This window comes from Elephantulus edwardii, unplaced genomic scaffold (genome assembly GCF_000299155.1).
Source record: "Elephantulus edwardii isolate Elephantulus edwardi_28Jun2011 unplaced genomic scaffold, EleEdw1.0 scaffold00389, whole genome shotgun sequence".
Lineage (NCBI taxonomy): Eukaryota > Metazoa > Chordata > Mammalia > Macroscelidea > Macroscelididae > Elephantulus > Elephantulus edwardii.
Genome location: NW_006400139.1, coordinates 1,330,445 through 1,342,774, shown reverse-complemented (window position 1 = coordinate 1,342,774; position 12,330 = coordinate 1,330,445). Strand labels below are relative to the sequence as shown.

At 38.0% G+C, this 12,330-nt stretch overlaps 2 protein-coding genes across 2 annotated transcripts in view; both read left to right on the top strand.

Moving 5' to 3' along the window:
- Positions 1-1,633: 1,633 nt before the first annotated feature.
- On the top strand, positions 1,634-2,572 carry LOC102853187 (olfactory receptor 4P4-like). The gene has a single exon (XM_006902328.1). The coding sequence runs from the start codon at positions 1,634-1,636 to the stop codon at positions 2,570-2,572; it is 939 nt and encodes a 312-aa protein (XP_006902390.1).
- Positions 2,573-5,470: 2,898 nt separating this feature from the next.
- Positions 5,471-12,330, top strand: part of LOC102852774 (olfactory receptor 5D13-like) — a 21,645-nt gene continuing 14,785 nt past the window's right edge. The window contains exon 1 of the mRNA XM_006902327.1: positions 5,471-5,574. Coding sequence (XP_006902389.1) covers positions 5,471-5,574 — 104 coding nt within the window. The remainder of the gene's footprint in view (positions 5,575-12,330) is intronic.

Below are 12,330 nucleotides of genomic sequence, written 5' to 3'. Positions count from 1 at the left end.
AAGAAAGGAGGGAGGGAAGGAAGGAAGGAAGGAAGGTAGATGGGAAGGAAGGGAGAGAGAGAATTCAAAGAAAATAGAGGTGATGATTATTCTTTCAATCAGTTCAGAAATTACAAAGAATGTTCCTTTCCTTGGGGAATTATAGTAAAATATGCCACTCAAGGCCAACAAGACTGATTGGATGGTGAAGTGTATTAGTCTAAAAGACACACACTTATTCTGACTGCATTCTAAACTCCATACGCTGCTTTTGACTCAGAGCTGAAGGGAAAAATCTAAGAACTAATCTCTTGGTAAGTGAAAAATCCATCCAATATAGAGAAAATAATTATTGCGTTCCTACAGAAGAAATGAAGTTTGCATAGCTATCAATTTATATATGTGAATATGTTTACAATACATATTACCTTTTTCTTTTAAATATGCTGATTTTAATACTTTTGATAGATGCATAACTGTATTAAAGCTTTTGCAAACATTTGAAATAATTACCTGATAATTTTAAGTAACATTGTGTGATTTCCCTTAGCAGATGTCAGCATGAAGCAAGAATTGTTTACACAATACTGAACAATTAATCATGAAAACAATAATTTCCAGAGTCATACTTGAGCTTAAATGGAAAATAGAAGACAATTTTAGATGAATGAGCTTACATATTAAGTAATACAGAAAAGATAAAAACAGGAAATGGACACAAATTAAATGCATGAAAGGATGAATTCATATAGAAATCCGTTACTTCTTGCCTTCTTTGGCACTCTTTGTATAGTAACTGCACAGTGAGAATTTGAGAGGAAGGAACATAATAGACTTTCATACAGAGTGGAGTAAGTTTATTGAGGATGGAAGGAATAGTTCTTTTGTACAAGAAAAAAAGAGGAGCTTTCTTCAGGGGGTAAATGATACTAAGAACAGAAGCAAACTTGAAAGTTACTGGAAAAAACCATCTCTGATTTGACTCGGAAGTAGAACACATAAGCTGGTCCAAGAAATAACATAAAAATTCCTGAGTAATTCCAAGAACAGAGCAGTCACAGCCAATTAGATTTCAAATGCTATCACATTTTTTTCCTCTGCTCTTTAAAACTCTGTTAATATTTATTGAGTCAATTTAGGTGCTTACCTTGGATGTACAGAGTTCAATAATGAAAAGAAACAGCATTTTAATGAAATATTCTTAAAATAATACAAAAATGCACAATATTAAATATATCAAGATTTTAAATAAAGGTAGGATTTGAAGCTGCTCTTGCACCTTTCAACTTAATTTCCTTTTCAACATATAAAGAGAAGAAGCTGTTCCAGGACAAGAAATGCATCTTCTCTAAACTCACTTTTGCATCTCACAAACCAGTGACATTATTTCGTAGGTTTTGCTCTCAGCTTTAACAAATATTACAATCATTTTCTTTCACTTTCAAAAACATCTAATTTAAATGTAAACTTTATCAGAAAATTACCAGTACCAGTTTTAGACTTAATGACTTAAAATGCAGCATAGGCTAGCTGAATAAATAATTTAAATTCTTTCTACACTTTGATTCACATCAGGCTAAATCATACTATTTCTGATTCCAACCTGTCACCTTTTCTTCCCAGTTACAACATCTGAGAATTTGTGCAGAAGACTATGGAAAATATTAATAATGTCACGGAGTTTATTCTGTTGGGGCTTTCTCAGAAGAAGGAAATTAAGAATGTGTGCTTTCTATTATTCTTATGTTGTTATACAGTTATTTGGATGGGGAATTCACTCATAATCATTTCCATCATCTGCAGTCAGCTAAGTGACCAACCCATGTATTACTTTCTCAATTATCTTGCTCTCTCAGACCTGTGTTATACCTCAACAGTAACTCCCAAGCTAGTGGCTGGCTTACTGCAAGAAAGGAACACTATTTCTTATATTAGTTGCTTTGCACAGCTTTTTACCATGCACTTCTTTGGGGGCATTGAGATCTTCATCCTCACAGTGATGGCCTATGACCGCTACGTGGCCATCTGCAAGCCCCTGCACTATGCCATCGTCATGAGCAGGAAGAAGTGTAATGCCCTGGTCTTTGCTTGCTGTGCTGGGGCTTTTGTGCATTCTTTTGCTTTGTTTTACCTCACTATCAACTTACCTTTCTGTGGTCCCAATGAGATGGATCATTACTGCTGTGATGTGTATCCCTTACTGAAACTGGCCTGTGCGGACACATTCAAGACTGGGATCCTGGTTGTGGCCAACGCAGGCTTGATGGGTTTAGTGTCTTTTGTGGTCTTGATGCTGTCTTACTTTTTGATCTTCCACACCATCAGAGCTTACCCTCCCAAGAGCCGCAGCAAAGCTCTTTCCACTTGCAGTTCTCACATTACAGTTGTGGTTCTTTTCTTTGTGCCTATCTTGTTCATTTACATTAGACCAGCCACCACCTTCCCAGAAGATAAAGTGTTTGCTCTTTTCTTCTTCATCATTGCCCCCATGTTTAACCCTCTGATATATACACTGAGGAACAAGGAGATGAAGACTGCCTTGAGGAAAGTGTGGTGCCAGAATACAGTCTTTACTGGAAGGCCATTAATCTGAAAGGTCTGTCTACTCTTCGTTACATACCTTATTCAAGAGTTAGTCCTATTTTAACTTGATTGAAGCTGACAAAATCATATAAAAAATAAGAGTGGCCAGAGAATATTGGTTCATTAGTAGTATAATTTATTTTGACTTACTATCTTCTTATTTTTTAATTGATCTGTATTTCTTATTTACATAATTCTCTGGGACATTTGAGCCACTACATGTTCAATGGTTATACTGTTCTTGAATATGTGTTTGTTTTTGTAGTTTGTTTTCTTTTTATTTTTGGCTTTAATCTGAGCCCAAATGTCAAAACCTGCTACACTTTGTTCTCTGGTGACTCTGCATTTATATATTTTTCCGTTAAATTTTGTCACATCAGATTTAAAGCGTAGCTCTGATGGCTTAGTTATCAGGAGCTGTACTGCCAACTCAAAAGCATGGTAGTTTGAGTCCATCAACTCCCCCACAGGAGAAAGATGGGCATTCTCTTCCTCTGTGGGTTACTGCCTCTGAAAACTCACTGCAGGGGCAGCTAGGAACCGTTCAGACCCAACTGTGTATAACCACATGACCTAATATCACAGTAGCTTAAACCAACCAAAATGATGTTGGTTTGAACTTAAGCATGTGGAATTTAGTGTCATAAAGATGCCTTGGAAACCCTAATACTCTCCTTTAAGGTCACTATGACTCTGTATCAACTGAAAAATAATAGGTGGTTGTGATTACCTGGTATTCTTTCATTCTTTACTCTTTCTTCAGTTACTCTATCTATCTATCTATCTATCTATCTATCTATCTATCTATCTATCATCTATCTTAATGTCAACAACACAGAAAGATTAATATGTTTTTCTAAATTTTACTGACAATATGAGATACATATTTTGCTTATAAGAAAAACTGCTGTGCTCACTTCGGCAGCACATATACTAAAACTGGAACGATACAGAGAAGATTAGCATGGCCCCTGCGCAAGGATGACAGGCAAATTCATGAAGCGTTCCATATTTAAAAAAAAAAAGAAAAACTGCTTAATATTATTATTGTTATTATCACTAGCACTGTAAGTTAAAAATTTTAAAGTATTTTAATATATTTTATAAGTACTTCCTTTATACATTAAACTGCTTTTATAAGAATGTTAAGTTTAAAGATTTTGCAACTTATAGTCATACATGCAATACATGTAATTTCATAATGTGATGTTAAAACAGCTTGCATTCACTACAAGTTATTGCTTAACATCTTTTTCTCCTAAGGAACAATTGTGTCTGGCTTTGAAATGATTATGTAATTATCTATTTTCTTTCACTAATGTAAAAGCTAAAACTTATGGATAAAGTTCACATAAAGCTGTGAGTTAGATGTGTTAGGTAGTCAAGTAAAGAAAAATATACAAAGAAAAAGCATATATTCTGTGTTGGTATGAAAAAGTGTAGCTCACAGAACCTCATGGCCGAATTTACTCTCTATATATTATCAAATATTGTATTAAAAATGTAAAAAATTATTTAAGATTAGAATTTAGATAACTCAAATATTTATACTTAAAATTTTAAATTTGGTTGCCCTGTTCATTGTACTGTTTTTATGATATCCTTTATGGGATAAAAGACATAATAGAAACTTGAAAGTGAATGAAAAAACTAAGGAAGCAATGGGATTCTGCTAATGGTGGGGGGAAAATCTTATAAAAAGGGGTGAAAATGCTTAGACAACTCAAAGAATGTAATCAGTATCTCTAAACTGTACTCATAGACTTTGCTAAGTCGGTATATGTTGTACCATCTAAAAAAGAAAAATAATGAATTATATATAAATATACTTAAAATATTTTCTTGTGATAAGTGTGGTTCCTTCCATAGTGTGACAAAATGAATGTACTTTCTTCACTGATGTTGCAAATGTCAATACTAAACCAGTCAAGCATGATCAATAGTAAATTTACAGGTATATTAAAGTTTTGGTAAATAATTTTACATCCTGAATTTTAAAAAAGGACAAAAGATCTGAAAAAGAAATTGTTTAAATAGCATGGGTGATTAGATCAAGCCACAGGCCTTTTAGATTGCAGGATAGCTGCAAACCTCTAGGCTACCAGAACACTAACTTCAGTGGTGCTTGACAGAACTGTTTTTGGTGTGTGGCAAAGCGTGGAGGCCTGTAAAAGAACTGTTGTTTGCTCTGTCCGTAATAGTCTCATCATGGACTGAGCCCTTGTCAGAGCACCTGGCTGAGAGGAAAAGTGTGGAGACAGGAGAGGGCATAGCGCCTGGACTTAGTTCTTTACCTGACTTTACCTTTAATATGGATTTCTGCCTCCTTCCTTGTCTTGATAGTATCGGCCCTAAAATTCTTTCTCCCTCACTTTATTTTGCCTTCCATACCCAATTCTGACCCTAACAATCATATACCAAAGTAACACAGTCAGAGAAATAAACAGGAGGTCATCTAAATTTCTTGTTCTGAAAAAATCCCATGACATTACTCCTGTTTTTACGAGACAAGTAAAAAAGAGAGACTTTTCCAATGAACCGAGGCAAGGTAAAGCTGAAGCCCATCAGAGCCCCCTCCCCAAGACTTGATGTTTAAGGAAGCTGATGAGTATACTTAACTACTGGTGGCCACCTGGCTCTACTTGACGAGTGGAAGTGGAAAGCATCGGAACCTGCTTTCCAGGGCTTGATGTTAAAGGAAGGTGATGAGTGTGCTTAACTCGTGATGGCCACGTGGGGCCACTTAATGAGCGGATGCGGGAGACGTGCAGTCGTGAGGAGTCAGGCTGAGTTTGGACATGTTCTTTCAGCACTGCTCACCTAGCCGAAGGAATGGGTAAGTGAAGAAGGGTTGCTGGGTTTGGGAACAGGGGGTCCAGAGGATCCCTGATGTGATGAAGTAGCTCATATGGGACTAAAGTTGAGTGAAGAGACCAGTCAGTCTGAAACACAGGAAGATGAGTGGACTCCTGAGTGTGCAGCTGACACCCATTTGGACCTAGCCACCGAGAGGTGGGGATGTGTTGACCAGAAATCAACCAGATGAAGCGATGATGTTTAATTCTGTGAGCTAGTGTGGATTACTGTTACCTCCTGATTAGCTCTGGGCTGGTTCTCTACGTATAGATGCGGATGCACAAAGTTTCAACTGTAATAGAAGATTTTTCAGAGTAACAAGACATGCTTGTTCCCACAAAGTACTGATTTGATGTTGTTATTCTTATGTGCTGTCAAGTCACCTGTGACTCATAGCAATCCTTTATACAATCGCTCTGAACCCTGCCCTAGTCTGAGCCAATCTCACTGACATATGCAATACTACTGCCCCAGTTATAGTGTCAATCCATCTCATCTGGGGTCTTCCTCTCCTGTGCTATCCAAGCATGATGTCATTCTCCAAGGACTGGTCCCTCCTGTCCGTGTGTCCAAAGTATATGACATGGAACCTCAAAATCCTTTTCTCCAATGAAAAACTTGGTTTCTCCCTTTACAAGATAGATTTATTTGTTCTCTTGGTGCTCCATGGTGCGTTCAATACTCTTCTCCAGCACCACAACTCCAATGCATTAATTCTTCTGTTATCTTTAGTCATTGTCCAGCTCTTTGACACATAACACACACTGCATGCAAAGATGATGGCCTGAAGCAGGCACATCTTAGTCTCTAGACTGACATCATTGCTCGTCAGCACTTTGAAGAGGTCCCTGATGGCAGACTTCTGTCTTTTGATATCCTGACTGCTAGTGCTAAGAGTGTTGATTGTAGAGCAGAGCAAACTCTACAGAAATTCAATCTCTTCTCCGTCTATCAAGGTGCTGACAATTGGCCCAGTGGTGAGAATTGGCAAGCAAGATTGTGTCATCTACATAAGGTAGGTTGTTGATGAGTCTTCATCCAATCTCGAGGCCTCACTGTTCTTCATAAAGTCAAGCCTCTCAAATGATCTGTTCTACATATATATTGAAAAGGTACGGAAACAGTATGCATTCCTAATTCACTCAATTCCTGATTTTAAATCACACAGTGTTTCCTTGCTCTGTTCTGACAACTGCCTCCTGGTTTAAGTATAGGTTTCGCAAAAGAACATCCAAGTGTTCTTGGATTCCCATTCTTAAGGTTAGCCCAATTTGTTGTGATCTACACATTCAAATACCTTTGTATAGTCAATGAAGCATAGATAGACATGCCTCTGGTACTCTTTGCTTTCAGCTAAGATCCATCTGACATTGGTGATAATGTCTCTAAGGTCACAGTCTCTTCTAAATCCAGCATGTATTTTTGGTAGTTCTCTGTTAATGTACTGTTCTAGTCATTTTTGGAAAATCTTCAGCAGGATTCTACTTGTGTGTGCTATTAGTGACATTGCTCAATAATTTCCACACTGTTGGATCATCTTTTTTTTTGGGGGGGGGGGCGGGAGATAGGAATGAATATTGATCTTTTCCAGTCTGGTGGCCAGGTAGTTTTCCTCTAAATTTCTTAGCACAAACTGGTGAGTGTGTCCAGGGCACCTGGTTTGATAGGACCAGGCAAATAAGAAATTGACTATCTAAAATGGGAGGATTAAGACATAATGGGTGATTTAGCTGGCGTACATACAGCCATTAACATAGATGATGGTCAGGGGAGATAGACCCTTCAGATAATGAGACATAATGACTGGTAAAGCTAGAGGGTGGTCTGTGGTGTCAGAAACCTGGAGAATGGCTTTTCAGTCTGTTGTGTTAGCCCCAATTTGAGGCCTGGTCTCCAGCTATCTTAACGGTGGACACTTAGTCTTGCAAATCACCAACAGCAGTGGTAAGAGAATGCTTTCCACATTATGAAAGATGATGGTGGTGAGAGTGTGAAGAGATTATGGCACTGTTGTGAAGAGAATGCAACAATGTGTAACCAGAGGAACACTGGAGAAGGAGCCACGGCTAAAGGTTTTACTTGCTGGATGACTGAATGAAGAGCTGACTTGTAACTTCTCTGAGGTGAAGTTTGTTAGGCTAATTGAGGAGATCAGAGGGTTTTTTGTGCTGCTGAACTGAATCTACACTTTTAATTGGTGACTGAAAAGCTGCATGAACTATTTGAGGAGTTGTGTCTTGCTGTTAATCTGGCTTGAAATTGCTGTGTAAACCTGGACTTGCATTGTGAAATATTGTTTGCCTCACCATCCCCTTCCCCAAACCTATTTCCCTTATAAACCCCACAAATCTGAGAATCAATTTGCAATGAACATTGGACTCAACAATTCATAGAAATAAGTGCAGGACCAAGTGGAATGTTTGATCATGTAGTCATTTGTTTAGTATTATGCATATTATTGAGACAGTTCCACTTTATGAAACAGGTAGAAGTCAAATACATAGCTTCTGCTCCTTTTGCACCAAGTGGTTAGAAGAGATCCATATTTCTTCCAATTCAAAAAAAAGATGACCCAACAGAATGTGGAAATTATGGAGCAATATCATTAATATCATATTCAAATAAAATATTTCTCAATATCATAAAAAAGGTAGAACTGTACTTTGACAAAGGATTGCCAGAAATGCAAGCTGGATTTAAAAGAGGCTTTGCCAACAGGGATATCATTGTTCATGTTAGATAGGTCCTGCCTGAAAGTAAAGGATACCAGAAGAATTTGTATTTGTGCTTTATTGACTTTGGAAAGGCATTTGACTCTGTGGATCGTAAAAACTAATATTGAGAAGAATGGGAATTCCAGAACACTTAACTGTGCTCATGTGAAACCTATACGTAGGCTGTTGTGTCACTAGAGGAAGGAAACACTACATGATTTAAAATTGAGAAAAGTGTGCAATTGGGAGAAGTGTCCGCTTTCTCCATCCTTGTTCAATCTGTATGTTGAGCAAATAATTGAGAAGCTGGATTCTATGATGAAGAATGTTGCACCAGAATTAAAAGAATATTTATCAACTTCTTGCTGAAAGTGAGGAAGACTTGAGGCACTTACTGTAGAAGATAAAAGAATATATTCTTCAGTATGAATTGCATCTCAGTGTCAAGAAAACAAACATTGTTATGAATGGACTGATGGGCATCATTACAATAGATGGAGAAAAGATTGAAATTGTTAATGACTTCATCTTACTTGGGTCCACAATTGCTTGGTACCAGCAGCCAGGAGATTAGATGTTTTGCACTGGGAAAGTCTGCAATCTGGGACCTCTCCAAATTATGAAGCAGCAATGGTGTCAGTTTGAGGATTAAAGTGAGTCTAATTCAAGACATGATCTTTTCCATTTTTTCCTATGCATTTGAGAGCTGGACAATAAATATGGATAGCAGAAGAATTGATGTCTTTGAGTTGTGGTGTTGGTGAAGAGTCCTGAATATCTCATAGACTGCCAAAAGACCAGATAGATCTTGGAGAAGGTGCAGCCAGAGTGATCCTTGGAGGCAAAGCTTCATCTCACATACTTTTGACATGTTGTTAAGAGAGGCTTTTTCTTGGAGTGTAGCTGGTGAAAGAGTGGAAGACCCTCAAACAGATGGATTAACACAATTACTGCAGAGATGGATTCAAAGATGTATCAGAGATTGTAAAGATGACACAGGATAGGACAGGGTTCTGCTCTGCTGATCATCAGGTTACTATGAGTCGTACTCAACTCCATGGCTAATGACAACTACAACTATAAAAGTAGTAGTTTTTGTTCTGAAACAAAATGACACATGGGTGAGAAAAATAAAGCTATTATGCAATTCACATTGGAAAAAGAAATTTTAAAAATTCAAGCTATCTTGATATTCATTGAAGTTATTCATTCAACATATCTATTTTTAACAGTAACAGTACTATGGTGAAAACAGAATACATTCATGTCTTGGGCCAAATCTAAGATTTTGTGTCATTTGAATTTTTGTTTAGGTAACAAAATTACTCTGATCAAGAATAAATGAACCAGATATTTCCAAGTAGGTTTAAGTACAATCTGGAGACTTTTGAGAGTGGAAACATATAGCAACCACAAAACAGAACTTCTAGGAAATACTTAAGATAGATTTTACAGTAATAGGTAGTTTCTTAACTTTTAGGATCTCACAGAACCATGATGACCTCACAAAATTATTTTTCATAACTAACTAGAAAACCTGGTGGCCCGGTGTTATGAGTATGGTCAACACAAAGGCATTCAATTCAGATTAACTACCTGTTCCACGAGAGAAAGATGAGCAATCTCCTCCCATCTCATTTACTACTGTCTCTGAAAACATGCTGGAAGGTAGAGTTACTAAGGTATTGATTGATTCCAGCTTGATGGTATATAATTGCAACAACTAGTATAAAAGTTTATGACATAATTTAGGAGCACTTGAAACATGATTTACATAGCTGACAGGTTATTATGTGTCCCTGAGTTGAGTGTGGCTATAGCAACCCTATCAATAACAGATCTGGAGCCTATTCTATCCTGCACCAGCCTCATCATCTATATAACATACTCGAGTCCCTCACTGCAATCACTGAGTCAACCCAACTCCTTGATGTTCTTCCTCTCCTTCGCTGACCATCTACCTATCCAAGAATGATGCCCCTTTTCAAGGAAAAACCTCTCCTAACAACATGTCCAAATTGTATTAAACGGAGCTTTGCTATCTGTCTGAAAGACGCACTCTCATTGTACTTTCTTCAAGATCTATCTGTTTGCTCTTTTGATCTTCAATGGAATAGTCAGCATTCTTCTCCAACACCACAACTCAAATGCAGTGATTCTTCTCTTGCCATCCATATTCATTGTCCACATCTCACACATATATCAGGTGATAGGAAAGACTGTGGCTTGATAATGGCACACCTTAAACTTTAAACTGTTTCATGAGTAGCTCTATTTTTCTCCCCTTTACCTAATTGACCAGCTGTAGAAATGAACAAAAGCAAACACATTTGTTCTAATTATAAATTGTGACTAGTTGACATTGTCACTCATATCACATGCAAGCAAGATTCTACTGAAGGTTATCCAAACTGAAACAGTACATCAACAGGGAACTGCCTGAAGTGCAGGCTGGGTTTAGAAAAGGCCGTGGATCTAATGATATTATAGCTAATGTCAAATGGATCTTGGATGAGAGCAGAGAGAAATGTCTATCTGTGTTTCATTGATTATGCAAAGGCAACTGACTGTGTGGATCACAACAAACTGTGGCTGACTCTGAGAAGAATGGGAATCCCAGAACACTCTGAAGCCTATACTTGGAGCAAGATGAAGTCATCAGAAGAGAGCAAAGAAACACTGCCTGGTTCAAAATTGGGAAGGGTGTATGCCAGGGATGTGTCCTATCTCCATACCTTTTTAATCTATATGTCAAACAGATTATCCAGGAGATTGGGCTCTATGAAGAGAAATGTGTCTTCAGGATTGGAGGTAGACTAATCAACATCTGTGTTATGCAGATGACACAACTCTGTTTGCTGAAACTGCGGAGGACCTGAATTGCTTGCTGCAGAAGGTCAAGGACTGCAGCCTTTACTTTGGATTGAACATCAAGAAAACAAAGATTCTCACCACTTGGCCAATTTGCAGTATCATGATAGATGGTGAAGAGATTGAGATTGTTAATAACTTTAGTTTGCTTGGCTCCACAATCAATGCTCTTGGTACCAGTAGGCAGGAAATTAAAAGATGAATTGCATTGGATAAGTCTGCTGTCAGAGACCTCTCCAAAGTACTGAAGAGGAACAATATCAGTCTGGAGACTAAGATGCATCTGATCCAGGCCATGATCTTTGCAATTACTCTCTATGTGTCAGAAAGCTGTACAATGACTAGGGATAATAGAAGAAGAGTTGATGTCTTTGAGCTGTGGTGCTGGAGAAGAGTATTGAATATATCACGGACTGCTAGGAGAACAAACAAATTCATCCTGGAGAAGGTGAGACCAGTCTTCTCCTTGGAGGCAAGGATTCTGAAGTTTTATCTGATATACTTTGGACATGCTGGGGGGTGAGATCAGTCCTTGGAGAGAGAAATCATGCTTGGGAGAGTTGAGGGACAGCACAGGAGAAGAAGACCCTCTATGAGATGGATTGATTCAATGACTGGGGTCATGGAAGTAGGTGTGTTAGAGACACACAATAAGATTGGCACAGGATAGAGCAGGGTTTAAGGCTATTGCACGCAGGGTCACTATGAGCTGCAGATGAGTGGATGACACATAATATAAACAACAACAATTTGATATTTAGTCTATTAAGATTTATAGCAATCTTATATTTGAAGAGCAGAATAGAAGAATGGAATTTTCAAGACTGGTCTTTCTGAAGGAAAGTCTGTAGTAGGAGTAGTCCATGGGAAGTTAAAGTGCACAGTTAACTCAAAGATGATTCGCATCTTTATGTAAAGATACACAATCTCCTCCTGTGTAACTTACAGACTAAAAAAAAAAAAAACACGTGTAGGAGAGTCATCAGTGTCATCTATGGTAATGAGTGAGTGTGACTGTGGCCTCTCTGAAGTAGATCATCAACTTCTGAGGCAGTTCTGGGTGGACCTGAATCAGCAACTTGTTGGTAGCTGCTATTAGGTAGTGTGGAGTGGGCTCTGACCCATAGCCATCCCATGGACAATAGAATAAAACCGGCTTGATCCTCTTGATCTTCACAGTCTCTGCTGTGCTCAAATCTAGTGTTGTGGTTACTGTGTCAATCTGTCTCTTTGAAGATCTTCTTTACCACCTTTTTCTTTTCTTTCTTTCTCTCTCTCTCTCTTTCTTTCTTTCTTTCTCCTCTCCCTTCCCTTTTGAACATTTATC

Coding starts and splice junctions, on each gene's coding strand:
- LOC102853187 (XM_006902328.1), top strand. CDS start 1,634: ATGGAAAATATTAATAATGTCACGGAGTTTATTCTGTTGGGGCTTTCT.